Source organism: Phocoena phocoena, chromosome 19 (assembly GCF_963924675.1).
Source record: "Phocoena phocoena chromosome 19, mPhoPho1.1, whole genome shotgun sequence".
Taxonomy (NCBI): Eukaryota; Metazoa; Chordata; class Mammalia; order Artiodactyla; family Phocoenidae; genus Phocoena; species Phocoena phocoena.
Genome location: NC_089237.1, coordinates 57,081,769 through 57,101,586, shown reverse-complemented (window position 1 = coordinate 57,101,586; position 19,818 = coordinate 57,081,769). Strand labels below are relative to the sequence as shown.

At 46.6% G+C, this 19,818-nt stretch overlaps 1 protein-coding gene across 1 annotated transcript in view; it reads left to right on the top strand.

Annotated features, from left to right (window-relative positions):
- Nucleotides 1-6,167: 6,167 nt before the first annotated feature.
- Nucleotides 6,168-19,818, top strand: part of FBXW10B (F-box and WD repeat domain containing 10B) — a 35,286-nt gene continuing 21,635 nt past the window's right edge. The window contains exons 1-7 of the mRNA XM_065898069.1: nucleotides 6,168-6,669; nucleotides 8,616-8,792; nucleotides 9,826-10,029; nucleotides 10,142-10,269; nucleotides 10,963-11,085; nucleotides 14,556-14,665; nucleotides 16,289-16,489. Of these exons, the coding sequence (XP_065754141.1) occupies nucleotides 6,168-6,669; nucleotides 8,616-8,792; nucleotides 9,826-10,029; nucleotides 10,142-10,269; nucleotides 10,963-11,085; nucleotides 14,556-14,665; nucleotides 16,289-16,489 (1,445 nt within the window). The remainder of the gene's footprint in view (nucleotides 6,670-8,615; nucleotides 8,793-9,825; nucleotides 10,030-10,141; nucleotides 10,270-10,962; nucleotides 11,086-14,555; nucleotides 14,666-16,288; nucleotides 16,490-19,818) is intronic.

Below are 19,818 nucleotides of genomic sequence, written 5' to 3'. Positions count from 1 at the left end.
TTCCGTGACCTGTGTCAAGTCAAGCCCCTTCCTCTTTGGCCAGTCTGACGGTCCTGTGTCAAGAGTACTTTACTCCAGCGTCACTTGACTCGTTTCCAGAGACCCTGCCCTACATTTGAATTCTAGGATTTATATAGTATAGGATTTGAATTTTTTAATTGAATTTAAAAGCTTTGAATTTTATTGACCTTGAAAATATTTTAAAAAGTTTTTATTGGTGTATAGTTGATTTACAATGTTGTATTAGTTTCCGCTGTACGGCAAAGTGAATCAGTTATACATGCACATATATCCACTCTTTTTTAGATTCTTTTCCCATATAGGCCATTACAGAGTATTGAGTAGAGTTCCCTGGGCTATACTGTGTATCCTTAGAAATTTTTAAATTTGCATTTTAAATGTCATCACATCATTGCTGCTTGCGGAGACAGTTTTATTCATGACTCTATGCCCAGTGTAATAGCTCTCCTTCCTAGCCTGGTGTCACCTACAGAATTGGTAACCTTTTCTTCTTAAATCTTACTCTTGTTGATATACATATTGATTAGGTTGATACCTATATTGATTGGAATCTTGCAGTCCTCAGCCAATATCTTTTGGGTTTAGTTATTCAATGAGTCATGCATCAGTAGAATTGTTTGCTAATGTAGCCCACCTTACGGCCCCTTTATCCACTGCACACCATGAAGGACTTTTCAGTGGCAGAGATCAGGATATACTATGTCAGCATTTCCTCTCTAATGATGCCCTCTAGGGGGAAAGTGAGATCAGCTTGGCCGGGTTGTTGATTACTCCTTACTTCCTTCTCCAAATGGTCACATAATATTTGACAAACCATTCTAGAATTCTGGTGTAAGTTCACACCTCATCTGCTGTTTCCAGAATCTACCTTTTTTTTCTTTTAAAAAATCAAGACAACGTTGCCTGTCTTCATCCTCCACCATTCTTCCTAATTTCTCAAAATTTACTGCCTGGATTTCAGTCACGTTGGTAAACTGTGCCAGTGTCGTGAGATGTAATTTGTTTAGGCCACACTCAGACTCATAAAAGGAACCCTTTGGGTGTCTCCTTACCTGTTTTGAACTTCAGTTCCTCTTTTTGTCCACTCATTTTTGGTTTTAAGACCTTTCTTCTCGAGATAGAAGATCAAAGCAAAATTAAGCATTAGCATTGCCTTAAGCGATGGGCATATCTTTTTTCTTCCCCTGGGTCCAAAAACTGAAAATCGCCTAAAACAAAATAAAAAATTAAAAAAGATAACAAAGGCCAATTTTACGCCCTCTGTCATTTTCCCCAAGCTGTGTCAGTGTGTGCCACTCTTCTGTATGTCCCACAGAAGCCTCCACGGCCTTTGGCAACTCCCTAAGCATAGACTGGGACGTATAATAGCAGATGCAGCTGATCCGACATTCCAGAGGTTCTGGATCCTCTTTCCTCTTCACACCCACCGCTGGCTGCCGCGTTCCTTCACTGAAGTTTTGCTGAGGCCCTCGGGTTTCCTCTAAAAAGCTTAGGTTTGGGGACTTCCCTGGCGGTCTAGTGGTTCAGACTCCACGCTTCCACTGCGGGGTCGGGGGGCTCTGGTTTGATCCCTGGTCAGGGAGCTAGGATCTCGCCTGCCTTGCGACGCCAGCAAAAAATAAAAATTAAAAAAATTTTTAAAGCTTAGGTTTTTAAAGTTAATGATGAGTAGGGAGGGCTTTGGCATTTTGAGGACCGTTCCCCATTTCTTACCTCATTTAATCTTTGCAGCCCTGTGAGATAGGTAGTATTTTTCCTGTTCTATGGAATGAAAATGAAAAGGTTGGTGGCTCAGAGAGGCAAAACTTGGTCAAGGACGCTCAGTAGGACGTTTTGAAAAAAACGTTTGTGTTTATTTCTAAAACGGGGTTACGTTCACAGGTTCTGAGACATGAACATCAGTGGTTCTCAGAGTGTGGCTTCCTGACCAGCAGCATCGGCACCACCTGGGAACCTATTAGAAAAGCAAATTCTCGGGCGTCAGCCAGACCCGCTGAATCAGAAGCTCTGGGGCAGTGTTTTAACAAGGCCTCTGGGGGTTCTGATGCAGACTTGGGTTTGAGAACTTCTGTCTGCCCCACCTACTCTCTTGAATCTGTTCCACCCTTCATACCAATAGCAAGTGGCCGTGAGTTTCCGAACAAGCAGGAAGTCACCCGATCTCCTTGAGGACCTGGCCGTGTCAGCCAGGTGAGAATTTTTCTGTGCTCTCGTGTTTCTCCCCCTCCCGGAGAGGGAGACATTTCTAGCCAATGCCCTCGTTCCCCACCTGCTTCTCTTTTTTTTTTTTTTTGGCGGTACGCGGGCCTCTCACTGTTGTGGCCTCTCCTATTGCGGAGCACAGGCTCCGGACGCGCAGGCTCAGCGGCCATGGCTCACGGGGCCCAGCCGCTCCGCGGCACGTGGGATCTTCCCGGACCGGGGCGTGAACCCGTGTCCCCTTCATCGGCAGACGGACTCTCAACCACTGCGCCACCAGGGAAGCCCCCCACCTGCTTCTCTTTAAACCAAAGGGCAAATGGCAACTGGAAACTCCACGATTTCTCAGGAACGAAGACTTGTCTCAGTTAACTTTGCCAACAAGTGTGACACCACCAAACACGATGGTTTTCCCATCTTTCCTCTTGAGAACGATCCTAGTACAGCTTTTCCCATGTGATCAAGTGCCTTTGCAAACACATCACCCGCCTGTGAGCGAGGTGGACTCACGACCTCCATCTACAGAGGTGGGCAGCCGAGGGTGGCAAGTGAGTCGCGGGGTGGAGGTATGGTTGCTGCTCCGTAGCCGAGACCCTCCTGCTCTGCATTCTGAGCCCTTCCCTGATTTCCCGCCATCTGACCCAGGTCAGGTGCTGGGTGGGAACCAGCAGAACCTCAGGTGCACGTCGTTGGGCAGGACAGCGGAGCCGATGGGGGTACAGCAGCCATGCCTTCCGGGGCTCGCTACGCCATGCAGGGGGCGGGCAGAGGAGGTGAAGATTTGGGGCGGTGTAGGCTTTAATCAGAATCATGAACAAAACAGAATGCAAAGGGCAGAAGGCAGCTCGGGGACTGCATGGAGCCTGCAGGCTGCTGGTAGCCTGGATATTCGAGAAATCTCCAGATGTACGTCTCAGCACCAAAGCTTTCCTCTGAGAAGTGTTTTCCCCTCCTGGGTCTTACTCCAGCGAGACCTGTTTGCCCGCCTACCTCTTTGGGTACCACCGGCGCCACTTCCCCACCACTGGCTTACCCGTCAGGCCGTCGCATCCCGCCATCCGCCAAGGTCACATTCTAAACTCTAACACCCGATCTCAAATGGCTCCAGTGTCCCTGCCTGAGCCGGCTGACATGCCGTGTGTGCACGTGTGTGTGCTCACACCTGTGTATGTGGGATGCGGTGGCAGCAGAAGTAACCACCAGACTTAGTTACACTAACGAATGTAAGCCTCACCCTGCAGGGCACTGGTGATCACACATCTTCTACAGAGGAGGAGAGATGGGGGCCCAGAGGGGCCGAGGGGCTTGCCCAAGGCCACAGCCCTAGTAAGAAAGCAGCAGGATTCCAGCCAATCTCTGACTCCAAGGCTGAGTTGGATTGCAAAACTGCTCCCTTGAAGTATGTCAGCTTCACAGATGAAAATCCTCATTTATTTGGACCTTTAGGAACAAGCTATTGTATTTTCAGCTTGTAGCATTTCTGGGGGTAATGTGCCCCCTTATACACTCAGGTACTTTGGACCTCCCTCCTCTGTCTGGCCTTCCTGGTGGGTGAGATGCTAATCCACTCTGGCCTTTTCTCCAGGCATCTGTCAGATAGAGGAGCCCGAGCTGTTAGCACTGACCTCCTTCCCGGCCTGGTTCCTGTCCCCACCCCCACTCTTTACAAGACCTTCACGGCCAACCAGCCCAGCGATGACTCACGCTGCCTTTCTCTATCAGTGCCCGGTCGCCAGACGCGGGCGCTAGACATGCTCACGGTATTGCCAACCTTTTGGTTTAATCCGGGGTAGTAATAACAACACCAAGAGCAGAGGCAACTGGCCTCACACATTTGATCTGATGGTAGAAGGTAGCGTAATTTCCATCATCTGCCTTCATCTCCTCCTTCCTCATCATCAGTAAGATGGAGAAACTGAGGCTCAGAGAAGCCAGGCAGGGAGCGTATGATCATCCAGCTCCGTGGTACCAGAATCAGTGTGTGAACCTGGTCCCACCTGAAGTAGAGTTGTCTCAGTGTGTCCTCAAAACTCTTTTCTGGGTTGTCCTACGTTTGCAAGGGCATTTTGGCTGCGGTGCTGAGCTGAGGGGCTATGGTTACGTAGTAGTCTTTTACAGTCATTTTTCCTAATTTAGCAGTATAGCTTTATTAGTTATTTTGAAAAATTTCAAACCTGTGAAAAGCTGAAAGAATAGAATGATGAACACTCATATGCTCTTCACCCACCTCACCAGTTATTAGCAGTTTGTTGCATTTGTGCTCTCTTTCTCTCTGTGTATACACATATACACACTGAATATGTGTGTTGTGTGTGTGTGTGTGTGCGCGTATTTTTCTCAGACTTTTTGAAAATTATTTGGAGACACTTCATTCTGAGTATGTCAGCATTTAGGAGTGATTTTCAAGCTGTTTTCTGTGGACTCTGGGTTCTCTGGGGCTGCTGCCAATTTAAATTTTGTGGAGTCTGAAGCTGGTGTAAGACAATGTCTGTCATCTTTGGCCTCAGGTGTAAAGGTTTTGTCTTCAGAATAGCCCCGTGGCTCTCAACAGCTGCCCTGCTAACAAGTCAACTTTTGAACTTATAAATTTGTACTAATAGACGATCACTATGTCTATGTTGCATGTTGGGTTTTTACAGAAGATATAATTTGCAAACAGCCTTTTGTTACTAAAAAGTTTTGGAAATCTCAGTGAGCCCCTGGTCTCCTTCTGGGTCATCACTGACCATCTTTCGGGGGCCCCGAGGGCCGTGTGTGCTCACATGTTTGGCTGGAATGGCCCAAGTCACCACTTCTGAGTGGATCACAAGCCAGTGCTAAATGGTAATGATCTCATGAAACAGGTAAGTCACTGTCATGTCATTTTTCTTTTAAAAGCTCCACACATACTGTTTCTTCCCATGCATCTCAACGTCTGTACATACGCATGTATAAACATCATAGTGGACATCGATTATGTGGCTGCCCAGAATAATGACCCCAATGACAATAATACTGATGACAGTAGGACGATAGTTAGCATTTATTGGGGGCCGAATATGTACCAGGCGGTCTTCTGAGTGCTTTGCATATAATACCCCATTTCATCCTCACACTGCCTCTGAAGTAGGAACTACTGTTGTTTCCATTTTACAGATGAGGAGACTGAAGCATAAAGGGTTAAGTAATGTGCCCGTGTTCACAGAGCTAGTGAGCAGCTGGGCTGGGGTCCAAACCCAGGAATTTGACCCCAGACCCCACACTCCGCTCAGCTGTGCTTCCTCCCAGATACCTGGGTTGGTGTGTGATTGAGGCTGGAAGTCCCCAAATATATTCTCAGGCCCACAGACATTTTTTTCCACTAGGGAGTTTTCCCTGCAGAGGTTTCTGGTTAACCTTCTGAAGCAGTTAAGTAACAAATATATATTAAACATTTGTGTTTTCACTTTGATGATGAGTTAAGAAGATGACTATAAACGTATTCAAGATCGTTCTAACCAAACAGCCGTACACAGACGTTTCCATCTAATTTCATATTCACAAATATTTAAAAGTCACTCGCGAACAGCAACAATGGAAACTCAACACCAGGCTCCACAATGGTTTTTTTTCCCCTTTGAAAGGGGTCCGTACATTATTTAAATTTGACTACCTCTCTTCCTGTTGTTCTAGAAATGACATGACCAGCTCTTTCAGAATATACAGCAACTGCCTCCGCCTGAGCAGCGCCAGGCTTAGGAGATTTACGGTAAAGGCATGTTTCCTAGGAGGTCGGTACGGAAAGCCAGACTCAACGGCAGTTTCTGGGGAGAGCAGCTTTCTGCCCATTGCAGCAGTTTTCTTTTTCTTTGGGAGATGTTCACATTTGAAAAGGCTCAATTGGGATATTTATCAGCCTCTCCTGTTCCTCTGGGGTTTGGTGCAGTTGACAACCGGCAAGGATAAAATGAGCTGGTCATCTCGGGACCATGGAAAACATGGCATCGAGGCTCAAAAATGCCCCTTATTTTCGATGTGAGAACGGGAACAATTCTGTCCCCGTGTGCCAGAAGTGTGAGACGTGTGTCCTGGCCTGGAACATCTTCTCCACCAAAGAGTGGTTCCGAAGGGTGGGCAGGATATCCCAGAGGAGGTTTCTGGTCAGCATCCTGCAGCAGCTGGATAGCTTGTATTTGTTACAGTATTTTCAAAATATCCTTCAGACCACGCAGGGGAAGGATTTTGTCTACCACAGGTCCCGGGTCAACCTCAGCAAGAAGGAGGGGAAAATCAAGTCCTCCTTGAACCAAATGCTGGACAAGATGGTGGAACAGAAGATGAGGGAGATTTTGTACTGGTTTGGGAACAGCAGCTACCGGACGAAGGCGAATTACACACTCTTGCTGCTGCAGATGTGCGACCCCGAGTTACTGCTCGCTGCTGTTGATGTCATCAGAGTCCTGTTTCTGAGAGGGCGGAACGATGCCTCAGGTGAGCGAGGCCACAGGTAGAGACCTAAGGGTCCCCAGAGACCAGGAGGCCAGACTTCAGGAGCTCGTCAAGGAACGGGAGGTGTGGACAAGCTTAGGTAGATGGGGATCTTCCGGATTGCAGAACAGAGCGCTTTGTCTTGACACCCAATCCTGTTGACCGAAGGAGAAGCTGCTGAATGTGACTTCCTTCTAGAAAATTCTAAAAGGACAAATGCAGAAGGAACTTTCAACTGTCAGGCTTTTCAAAGGGATTTCTGCCTCCCTTAGGCCCAGAAGTGGCGGGTCTGCGCCTCTGCCGCTGAATGCTGGGGCGGTTCCTGCTTTAGCGGGTTAGGGGTTGAAGCGGGTTTGAGAAGGTGGTAAGGGGGGGTGCTACTGAGTTGTCTTGCCCTTCAGTTTGCACTGCACGGAAACTAGGCCAAGAGGTCAGAACCTAGGGCTTTCCTTCATTCATCCCACTGTATTCCTTGCTTGCACATAAAATCCAACCTCGACTTGGAGTTTATCCAAGGCGGGAGGTAGTGGAGGGGCCAAATAAGGCTGGGGTAGGCGTTCTCAATCGTTGCTTGTATCAGAATCACTGGGAGGGCTTATTAAAACCCAGGTGGCCGGGGTCCTCCCCGAAAGGTCCTGACCCAGCAGGTGCGATGTGGGCCACGAGTCTGCATTTCTAAAAAGTTCCCAGGGGATGCTGCTGCTGGTCTGGTGACCTCACTTTGAGAGCCAGTGGTCTAGGGTGTCGGTGACAAGGTCTTGGACATGTTTGGCCAGCTGGACTGGGGCAGCAAAAGCAACCAGAAAGGAGGCGAGGGACTAGGGGTTGCAGGGGGTCCAGTACGAGAAGCAGAGGATTAGCAGACTGGGACAAGGCTGGGAGAGGGCGTCAGATGGAGGGATTCAGAGGTTGAGCTCTTGAGGACGGGGAATTCCTGCTGTCCACGAGACCTGGTTTGTGGTCCTGTTTGCAGACTCATAGAATCCTGGGAAAGTTTAAAGCTACGTGACCTTGGGGGCAGTTAGATCCCGTTATATGCCCTTGATTTCTTTGGTGTGTCCACAAAGTAAAAGAATAATCATCTGGAATGAAAAAGTGGTGGAGAAAATCAGAGGATCCCATAAGTTAGATTAGAGATTGATCAGTCCAACTCCTTCATTGTTTAGGTAAGGAAGTCGAAGTTCAGGGATCCTGAGTGATTCGGCCGTGGTCACCCAGTCGGGGGGTTGAAAACCAGGCCCCCCATCCTGATCATCTCCCATGGGCAATGCTGGCCCCCGGACAGGGGCGGCAGGCTTGAGTAGCCTCATCTGTACACACAGGTCCTCACCCACCACAGGAATCAGCTCCTTGTATTAAACGTTGTGTAAGTCCAGTTACGGGTTGTGGCAATCTTCCCCTTTTCCTAGGGGAGCTTCTCTCTTAAAAATTAAATTTTCTAGGACTTCCCTGGTCGTCCAGTGGTTAAGACTCTGTGCTTCTCCTGCAGGGGGGCATGGGTTCGATCCCTGTTGGGGGAAGTTCTGCATGCTGCGCGGTGCGGCCAAAAAGAAAGAAAAAAAATTAAATTTTCTAATTTGACTCAAGGGCATTTATTCATATCATTGAAGAACATGACGAAAAAGCTTCAGAAAAGCAGTCCCTCTTCCAGCTCCTCGCTCGCTCTCTTCCTCTTTCCCTCCCTCTCTCCCTCTCATTCTCTCTCTGTCCTCGTGTATATAGAGCCCTGATGAAGTTTGCAGTGCAGGTGGGCTGGCAAAGGCTAACAGAGGCTCTCTGTGATTTTTATGTAGAAACTCAGAGGCCCCAAATAAAAACAGACATAACTGGCCTGGTCCGTTTTGTGTCGATTAAAAAGAAGCCAGTAGAAATAACACCATCTCTCTCTACCACTTCCTCTCCACACACCTGTACTAAAGAGCCGCTCATCTTGGCCTTTTGTTTTTCAGGGAACGACCCAGACTCCAAGGATGTGTTTTTCGGCCCTGAGAAAGGCCACACGCCCCCGTGCAAGACCTCACAAGTCTGCTGGGCAGCCAGACCCGGGCACACATCCTTCCCGTTCTCCAAAACTACAGGAAAAGCAAGCTTGCACGAAAATGTGTCGTGGGGAGCAGCCACTACTGGTAAGTCTGCTGGTAGGAAGAAAGCCGATGGGGAGGGAGTCCCGTGGAGATGGAGGGGCTGGTAGGGCAGCCGTATCTGGGGAGGACAGAGTTGGGCAACTAACATTCACTTGTCACCTACGAAGTGGGTTGGGCTCTGTGATATTTATTCCCTCATTTAATCCCACATCTGGTAAGGGGAGAAACAAGGATTAAAATCAGTCAGTGTGGGACTTCCCTGGCAGTCCAGCGGTTAAGACTCTGCGCTTCCCCTGCAGGGGGTGCGGGTTCCATCCCTGGTCGGGAGCTAAGATCCCACATGCTGTGGGGCGTGGCCAAAAGATAAAATAAAATCAGTCAGTGTGACCTTAAGTCCCCTTTTGCCCCAGGCCGGAATCTCTCGGTCTAGCCCCTGACCTCTGGTGTGGGGGGATATGGGGACGGGCACCTCCAGAATCCAACCCACCAGGAGCTATTTTTGCGGCATTGGATTCAGTCTTGAGGTGGAAACAAAAGCAGTGGGGAATTGGGCCCTGACCTTAGGGCCGTCCTCACTTGGGTTTTGAAGCAAGACATATACACGGAAAAATTATGGGAAACACAAAACATAGATTCAGAAACGCTTTTTATACAAAAATTTTCAAGTTTCAAAAGTAGGTAGAACAGTGTAATCATTACCCACATAACCGTCATCCAGCCTCAATAATTATCACCGCCATACCAATCTTATTTCCTCCAACCCCCTCTTTTGAAATTGAGACTTTTTCTTGTTGGGCTCATTTAGAGGAAACTCCAGACACCATGCCATCTCACCAGCAGGGCAGTTTGGATGCCACAGACATCGACTTGAGCTGGGAACGTTGAAAACTGCTGGTGCGTTTGGTTGGGGAAGCTCTGTTTTCATTTTGGCGGAAGAAATGACCAAACCCCGGTGGCCTCAGGGTAGACCCTGGTGAGCTCTGTTTTGGGGAAAACTTTTGGCAAGGACTTGCTCTCGGCCCGGAGTCACCCCAAAGACGCCCCAACCATGCCCCCTTCTCCGGCTTTCCTCTAGAAGGACAGTGGAAGAGTTCACTCCAGTATATTTCCGAGATGAATAGGCTGTCTTCTGAAAAAGCAAGCGTGTCCAAAGCAGGCTCGGCCCCCGCCGCCGATGCGCTGGTGGATCTGGAGGCCATCAGAGAGCTGCCTTCTGGGGTCAGCACATACCGCGACTTCATCCGTCACCTGCCGGTCCATCTCTCCAAGTATATCCTCGGTACGCGGGGCCTGTTGGGGGATTTCTCAAGACTCGCCCCCCCACCCCCACCCCCGCCCGCCACCATCGCAGCGCAGTTGGGAGGTCCCCAGGTCCACCTCTTGTCTTCCAGGTATGCTGGATAAGAACAGCCTGAACAGGTGTGTGTTCGTGAGCCAGCACTGGGCAGTGCTGGCACAGCAGGTCAGGACCGACCTGTCCATGCACTCTTTCATCCAGCACCAGATCACCTTACTGCAGGTACTTTCTTTGGGAGGGGACAGCTGTAGACCAGCCTCATGTCTGCATCAGCCTTTCCATCTGCGGTAGACCCTGAGCTGGCCTCCTGCTGCTTCCTCAACTGCCTTTTTGTCCGGACTCCCGATATCCCCATTTACTCTCCCCTTGTTGGTGCATCTAGCAGGGATGACACGTATAGAAGCCTCTTGGGAAGACAGGGGCAGAGCCTTTCCAGAGCCTCACAGAGCAGGGAGCTTTCCCCAGGGAGCCACACTGCAGCTTGTGCAATGTAAGAAAGCCTCATGCACGCAGATGTTCACGGAGTCACAGAGTATTTTTTTAGGTGAAAATGCAGTTTTCCCTGGATAGTAACCATCTCTGGTATTCATACTTCTGTTTCTTGCCAGAAGCCTGACCCTAAATCATGGGTTCCTGGTAGCTTGGATTTTTCCCAGCAGAGGGAGAGGAGGCCTTGAGCCAGGGGACATGCTGGAAGCTGGGAACCGCCCACCATCCTCGCTGGTCCCTCTCCGGATGTTTGGTGGGCGTTACCCTCCTTCAGCCGGTCTACACGCACCGCTGGCCTAGCTGGCCAGGCCCAGGCCTTCCTTGCCCAGAACTTACCCATCTTTCAGATCTTGCCAAACACTAGTTTTCCCCCTCCTCTTGGAGTGTAAGAACTAAGAGTAGCCATTTTTGGTTCTTTTCCCCCAGGGGTCCTACACCAGGGGAATAGACCCTAATTACGCCAACAAGGTTACTATCCCAGTTCCTAAGATGGCAGATGACGGGAAGCACCTATGTGTGAAAAATCAGAAACGGAAACTGAGAACGAAGGTGGGTTCCGATGGCGCCTGGGGCAAGCGACTGTGGGCGTCGTTTCCTACTGGCTATTGAAGGCTGAAGTCCAGACTCGGCCCTCACATACAGATGTCGGATATGGGAGGATGTAGGATAGAGCATATGGATGTAGGGTATGGGAGGGTGTAGGTTAGAGCACATGGATGTAGGATATGGGAGATGTAGGATGGGGCATATGGATGTAGGGTATGGGAGGGTGTAGCATGAAGCATATGGATGTAGGGTATGGGAGGCAGCATTCCCTAAGGGAGACCACGGTTGGGGGTGGTGTGTCCTTAAGCGAGTGACTTTCTCTCCTTAAGCCTTAACTACCTCTTCTGTTAAATGAGGGGGCTGATTTGGTTGTCTTCTCAGGGTTCTTCCTGACTGCAGCTCCCACGTCAGGTCCTGTGTCCATGGCATCTGCCATCTAGTGGGGAGCTCAGAGCCAGGAGCAGTGTCAGGATCGCTGGGGTTTTCCTCACCACCTCTGTCCCTGCATTGAGAGGCTGCAGGGGGGTCTGTCGCTCGGGATTGAGGACATGAGGGCAGGGCTAGGGCTGTCCCCAGATGTCCAGGGTCCAGAATGAATTAAGCTTTCCGACCTCTCACTTCCAGGTTCATTCTGGTTCTGGGATGGAAGGAGAGCGTTACTTAGCCTCAGACCTCTCTACAAAACCTCGGGCAGTAATAAAAAAAGTACCGTGTCTCAGATGGGAGACTCTGAGCTCTGGGTTCTGCCCATTCAGCCGTGGTGGTCGTTCCCCAGACCAGTGGACTCCTGCCCCCTCCTCTCTGCTCAAGGGCCTTCTATTTTGAAATCTATTCAATGGGCCCCAAAAGGATACTTAACAGGGGTGGTCAGACTGTAGCTTTCCATAGGAAGACTGTGCAGTTTCAATTAGAAGTTGAGAAAGAGAAGGGTCCAGTTCTTATGTCTGTAGAGGCCGTTCTGGTCACACAAAGGAGGGAGGGAGGCGGGGAGGGCGGCAGGATGATGGGACCGTGGTGACTCTGGGGGGTGCAGTCCCTACTCAGGTCCAGCTGAGCATTGCCACGGGAGACTGTGCACCCCGGCTTCCCAGGCCGCCTGAGCTTTCAAGGGAAGTGAGAAATCTGAATTATCACGGGACAGCTCTTGCTTTTCTTTAATGCTGGCAACCAATTAAAAGCATTAAAAAAAAAAACCCAAAACTACATGGGCCAAAGAAAGCACATTTGTGGGCCTGCAATTTTTGAAATCTTTGAGTTGGCCCCTCCACCCATTTTATAGAAGAAGAAACAGAGTGTCAGGCCTCCACTGGAGGGAAAGAGACATAAGTTCAAGGCTGACCCGCTCTTTCCAAGCCCGTCACTCTGTTAAGTGTAACACAGCCAGCACCCTTCTTCCTTAGGTGATGTAGCTAGTAATTGCCAGACAAACAAGGACTACCCGGACAGTGTTTGCTGCTTAGAAATGTATAATTAATTTAAGAAAAGAAAGAGAAACAGGTAAAGGTATGGAGACCGGTAGGGAAGCAGTAGGACTCAGCAGAGAGCGGGCTGCTGGGAAGAGGCGGAGGCTAGTGGTGAGTGCTTCCGGGGGTGGCGGCTACAGCGGGTACTGCCTGTGCTTGATTTCCGTGATCTACTTGATCTACTTGATCCTCACAACGGGTCGGGTGGACAGCGTTGCTCCCAGTGTGTGGGTGTGGAAATGAGGCTGTGCTGTTAGAATACTTGCCCAAGGTCTCCTGGCTGGTCATGGCAGAGCTGGGATTCGAAGCCAGATCTCTTCCACCCCATCGACTCCACCGAGTAGCCTCCAGGCTCTCAAAGCTCAGTGGGTAGGCGAGAGCCAAGGAATTCCAGCCTGGGCTGTGAGAAGCCAGGGAAGCCTTGTTTAATTCACGGCAGGATATCAGAGCTGCCTGAACACGTGAGGGGAAGCAGGCTGATGGATTCTTCTGGGGAGAGACTTCTATGTGGACGTCAGGACCTGGTGAAAGATCGAGAAGGAGGATGGGCTGAGGAAGAGTGGACGGGCATGGAAGAGAAGGCTGAGGTTGGGAAGGAAGACAGGTCCCCAGACACAGACGTCGTGCTGTGGTCCTCTTTGCTTTCATCATAAACTCACCTTGTCTTATCAGTTTCCTGTTAGCGTGATTGCTGTTTCCTGCTTTTTGAGGTTGAAGAAAATGAGGTTGGGAAGAAGACTGGAACTGGAATTCCAGTTGACTCATCTATACCAGAGTTTAGCATCCCTGGAGGGCCATAGCTACTCAGAAAGTGTGTGATGAAGGGAGGGAGTGGGGAGGGAGGAAGGAAGGAAGGAAGGAGGGAAGAAGGAAGGAGGGAAGGAAGGAGGGAAGGGAAGGAGGGAGGGAGGACAGAAGGAGGGAAGGAAGGAGGAAGGAAGGAAGGAGGGAAGGATGCAGGGAAGGAAGGAAGGGAGGGAGAGAAGGAGGGGGGAAGGAAGGGAGGGTAGCAAGGAGGGAAGGGAGGGTGGAAGGAAGGAAGGGAAGGAGGGAGGAAGGAAGGAGGGAAGGAAGGAGGGAGGGAAGGAGGAAGGAAGGAGGGAAGGAAGTGAGGGAAGGAAGGAAGGGAAGGAGGGAAGAAGGAAGGAGGGAAGGAAGGGAAGGAGGGAGGAAGGAAGGAGGGAAGGAAGTGAGGGAAAGAAGGAAGGGAAGGAGGGAGGAAGGAAGGAGGGAAGGAAGGAGGAAGGAAGGAGGGAAGGAAGTGAGGGAAGGAAGGAAGGGAAGGAGGGAAGAAGGAAGGAGGGAAGGAAGGGAAGGAGGGAGGAAGGAAGGAGGGAAGGAAGTGAGGGAAAGAAGGAAGGGAAGGAGGGAGGAAGGAAGGAGGGAAGGAAGGAGGGAAGGAAGGAAGGAAGGAGTGTTGGAAAGGGACGGGGAACACCCCTGTTGAGACTTGATAAAATTGATTTCCCCTCTCAGGCTCAGATGCATCATCTGTAAAATGGTGGGAAAACTTTGTGGGGCAAGTGATGTACTTTGTGAGGCAGCTGTAAGGAGAAATGAAGGTTGCGGATGTATGAAAACTTGGACACACAAGTGCGTAGAGCGTGCAACAGGAATTTCACATGTGACTTGAGTTCCCACGAGTACGCTCTGTACTGTCTCGTGCACACACACCAGGAACTCGAAACCCCGGCTTCTGTGAAATGGGCACCGGTGACTATTTTGTGTGCATCCTGGTCGTGAGCTCATTTTTGGAAAAGTTGTGCTATCAGCAGCATCGGAAGTTCACAGAATCAGAGGTCGAAGAAGGGTCAGGACCTTCAGCTCAGTATTTTCTCACACAGGGGTTCCTTTTGCTCACAGGTCCCTCCCCATCACCACATAGCAGTGGCCACAGCCTGAAGAGAAGGAGCTCTTGGGCCCCTGTACCCTCGCCATGGGAGAGTCATAGGGATGCGTGTCTGGGGTCAGGTTGCTGCCATCCTTTGACTGTAAGTGTTCCCTTGTTAGAATGGCTACAACCTGTGGACCGCGTACCAGAACCAGGAAACTCAGCAGGTGCAGATGGAGGAGAGGAATGTCTTCTGTGGCACTTACAACATCCGCATTCTCTGTGACACGTAGGTACTGTGGTCAGAGTCCAGGTCTCCAGGGACCCCTGAACTACCCACACGGGCATCTGAGGACTCCCATGACCTTCGCTCACTTGGAAAGGCAGTCCTTCCTCACCTCAAGCCCCAGCCTCAAACCCACATGAGATCCCACTTGGAGAATAGGTGCTTGATTTTTGCACCATTCTTGGCATCGGGTGGAGGTCGCTCTCCCCTTATAAACTTTGTGTACACTGACCAAGCTTTCACACAATTCACAGGCATGAAATCTTTTTTAAAAATATCTTTATTGTTTAATTCTTATTTTAGAAGTAATATATCCTTACTGGAAAAAAAATCCAAAAAATGCCAGGAAGTGTATAGAGGAAAGGAAAGCTCTCCTACAATCTTGTCACATAGAGATGACTACCATTAATATCGATGTCTACCCTAGAACTTTTTCTTTGCCTCTATAAATACATATTTTAAATAGAAAGGGGGCTATGCTATACATAGTTCTGTAACCCACTCTGGCAAGGTACTGTGAATGTCTTTCCGTGTTAAACATGAAAATGATATTTATGATAACTACCTAGTGTGGCATCGTTTGAATATGCCGTAAGAAGACCCTTTAATAGGCAACTTCCTTCCATACTTTAGACCTAGGACTTCACTCTTTATTCATAAAGTTTTGTGAAGACCATCATTGTTCTATTTTTGTCTGTGAACCTTACTAACGAATTGCTTCTTGACCAGCCAGTAGGGGGAAGACAGAGCAGATGGGAAAAGGCAGAGCTGAGATTTTATGGATAGTGTGGTGATACGTGCTCTTTAGAAGAGAAGATGACTGGTTGAACTCTAGATAGGACAAATGGAATGAGGACAAAAACGTCAGGAATTGCTTCTCATATTTAGAGTGACTTTATATCCCTGTTTACTGAAACAATTCGATTTTACTCTGTGGTCCTCCAATAATTAACAATAGTGTCCCCTTTCACAATAAAAAAGCTCAGTTTAGACAATAAATTATTTGGTCATCCTGCTCATATTTTATCTGTTTGCTAATAATCTTATGATTGGAAAATTAATTCAACTCACCCTGTTTTGTTAGACTGTAAACTCATTGAGGGCAAGGTCCATTCATATCTTATTCATCTATCTTTGTATTTCCCGTTAGCACCAATTATCCCAGGACTTTGCCCCTAATATATGCTCACTGGATATTGGTTAAGGGAAAAAAGAAGAACAGCAAAAAACCAACAATGGGACATGCAGTGGGTATAGGGCTTCCCAAGTGTGTTCCTCTGAGGTTTTCCATGAAAAAAAGGTTTCCATGGTCAAATAAGGTGGGAAATGCTGCATACTCTGTTCTGTGTCTTGATGATTTATCATACATTAGCAGAAATTATTAAAATAGTTTTGCCTTTTGTGTTTAGGTTTTAAATCTGTTTGAAATGGATTTTTGTTATGGTGTGAGGTGGGGATCCATCAGGAACCATTAACATTAGGCCTTGCCTTCTGCTATATCCCTTGTTGGAAGGCCCTGTATTTTCCATTATAGTATTGCTGCAGGTGAAAGGCACTGTGCTAAGTGAGTTCTAGGAAGGACACTAACTCTTCTTTCCATGGATCATCCTTTTTCTGGCAACTCAGGTGGGACCGAAACAGAATCATCCACTATTCTGGGGGAGATTTGTTAGCTGTGTCATCCAATCGGAAGATCCAGCTTCTGGACATCGTACAGATAAAACAGATACCCATCAAGTTCCGAGGCCACACTGGGAGTGTCCATACCCTCTTCTTGTGTGAGGAGGAAAACTTTCTCCTGAGCGGGAGTTATGACCTGAGTATCAGGTAAGTGGTCCAAGAAAGCTGTGGTCCCCAACCTGCCGAGGCCTAAATGCAGCTTGTGGAAAGAGCACGCATGCTTTTACCTTTTTGTATTTATGCAAAAGTTATCCTAAATTACACTGACTTTTAGAATAGCCCACTTTTTTTTTGGCAAGATAAAAACCAAAAATTTGTATATTGTTTAAACTTTGGGTGAGATAGATGTACGGCAATTATCAGATCTATTTTCTAGCTGAAGGCTGTGACTCAAAAAGTATTTTCTTTAGCATTATTAGGTGAAGGCATAATTTATATATATTTTTATAGATTTCTTCAGGGGAAAGTAGTTTTTTGTGGGTATGGAAACAAAATAGTGTTAAATATATATATATATATATATATATGTATATTTTTAAACAATCTAATGAACACCCATGTGCTCATTACTCAGGCCAGGCAATAGGGTGTTACCATTCCCTAAATCCCCTGTGTGCCTTTCTCTTATTCCTTCTTTCTTCCTCCCAACCAGAGGTAATGTTATCCTGAATTTTATACTAATTATTCCCTTGTATTTCTTTATAGTTTTGCTACCTATTTTTATATATGCCGATATATTAATTACTTTTGTCCATTCTTGAACTTAACATAAGTGGAATTGTATCTTCAAAGTTCATCTGTACTTGATTCTTGCACTGAACTGTGATTTTGAGGTTCATTTGTAGGATGTAGGTAGCAGTAATTGATTTATTTTCGCTGAGATGCAGTATTTTATTAGATGAATACATCATAGCTCGTTTATGTACTCTTCTGTTGGCGGATATTTGCACTGTTTATAGTTCTTTATTCTTTCAAAGAGAACTGCCACAGACATTCCTGGATGTGTCTCCTGATACCCATGTGCGTGAGTTTTTTTATTTTTTATTGAGGTATAATTGACGTAAAGTGTTAGTTTTAGGTGTACGATATAATGATTTGATATATGCATATATTGCAAAATGATTACCACAGTGAATTTAGTTATATCCATCACTACACATAGTGACAGTTTTTTTTCTTGTGATGAGAACTTTCAACTCTCTCAGCAACTTTCAAACATACAATACAGTATTGTTGGCTTGTTTTTCTGTTCTTGCTTCAAAACCGCCTTTTTTAAAAAGATCGTTTTTATAGAGCAGTTTTAGATTCACAGCAAAATTGAGAGGAAGGTACAAAGGGTTCCCATATACCCTTTGCCCCATTCTCAAGATACCCCATCAGAGTAGTACATTCGTTACATTTGATGAACCTTCATTGACACATCATAATCACCTAAAGTCCATAATATACCTTAGGGTTCATGCTTGGTGGTGTACATTCTATGAATTTGGACAAATACATAGTGACGTGTATTCATCATTATAGTATCATACAGAGTATTTTCATTGCCCTAAAAATCCTCTGTGCTCTGCCTATTCATGCTTCCCCCTAACCCCTGACAACCAGAGATCTTTTTACTGGCTCCATAATTTTCCCTTTTCCAAAATGTCACATAGTTGGAATTATACAATACGTAGCTTTTTCAGATTGGCTTCTTTCACTTAGTCATATGCATTTAAGGCTCCTCTGGGTCCTTTCATAGCTTGATAGCTCATTTCTTCCTTATGCTGAATAATATTCCACTTTCCGGATGGACCACAGTTTATTTATTCATCTACTGAAGGACATCTTGGTTGCTTCTAAGTTTTGGCTCTTATGAGTAAAGCTGCTATAAATATCCATTTATAAGTTTTTTGTGTGGACATAAGTTTTCAGATTCTTAGGGTAAATATCAAGGAGAACAATTGCTAGATTACACGGTAAAGTATGTTTAATTTTGTAAGAAATCTCCAACTGTCTTCCAACATGGCCGCATCATTTTGCTTTTCTACCAACAATCAATGCGAGTTCCTGTTCCTTCACATCCTCACCAGCATTTGGTATTGTCAGTGTGCTGGATTTTGGCCATTCAGATAGGTGTGTAGTGGTGTCTTGTTATTTTTTTTTGCATTTCCCTGATGACCTGAGGCGTGGAGTATCTTTTGGGGATGTCTTCTTTGGTGAGATGTCTGTTAAAATCTTTGGCCCATTAAAAAAAATTGAAGTATATTTGATTTACAATATTGTGTTAGTTTCAGGTGTATGGTAAGCTGAAATACATACATATATATATTTCAGATTATTTTCCATTATAGGTTATTACAAGATATTGAATATAGTTCCCTGTGCTATACAGTAAATCCTCGTTGTATATGTAGTTTATGTATAGTACTTTGAATCTGTTAGCCCCATCCTCCTAAATTATCCCTCCCACCCTCCCTTTACCCTTTGGTAAGCATAAGTTTGTTTTCTATGTCTGTGTGTCTGTTTCTGTTTTGTATGTAGATTCATTTTTATTATTTTTTAGAGTCCACATGTAAGTGATATCATATAATATTTGTCTTTCTCCATCTGACTTACTTCACTAAGTATATTCTCTAGGTCCATCCATGTTGCTGCAACTGGCAATATTTTGTTCTTTCTCATGGCTGGGTAATAGTCCATTGTATATATATATATACCACATCATCTTAAGCCAGTTATCTGTTGATGGGCACTTAGGTTGTTTCCATGACTTGGTAATTGTAAATAGTGTTGCTATGAACATCGGGGTGCATGTATCTTTTCGAATCAGAGTTTTCATTTTTTCCAGATATACGTCCAGGAGCGGGATTGTTGGATCATATGGTAGCTCTATTTTTAGCTTTTTAAAAGGAGCTTCCATACTGTTTTCCACAGTGGCTGCACTGTGGAAAAGTGCAGTGTAGGCAGGTTCCCTGTCCTCCACACCCTCTCCAGCATTTATTACTTGCAGACTTTTTGATGATGGCCATTCTGACTGGTGTGAGGTGATACCTGATTGAGGTTTTGATTTGCATTTCTCTAATAACTAGCGATGTTGAGCATCTTTTCATGTGCCTGTTGGCCATTTGTATGTCTTCTTTGGAGAAATGTCTATTTAGCTCTTCTGCCCAGTTTTTGTTTTGGTTGTTTGTTTTCTTTTTGTTGAGTTCTGAGAGTTCTTTGTGTACTTTGGATAATAGTCCTTTATCACATGTGTCTTTTGCAAATATTTTCTTCCAGTCTGTGCCTTGTCTTCTAATTTCCTTGACATTATCTTTTGCAGAGTAGCTATTTTAAATTTTAATGGAGTCCAGTCTATCAATTCTTTCTTTCATGGGTCATGCCTTTGGTGTTGTATCTAAAAGTCATTGCCATACCCAAGGTCGTAGTTTTCTTCTATGTTATCATCTAAGAATATTATAGTTTTGTGTTTTATGTTTAAGTCCGTGATCCAT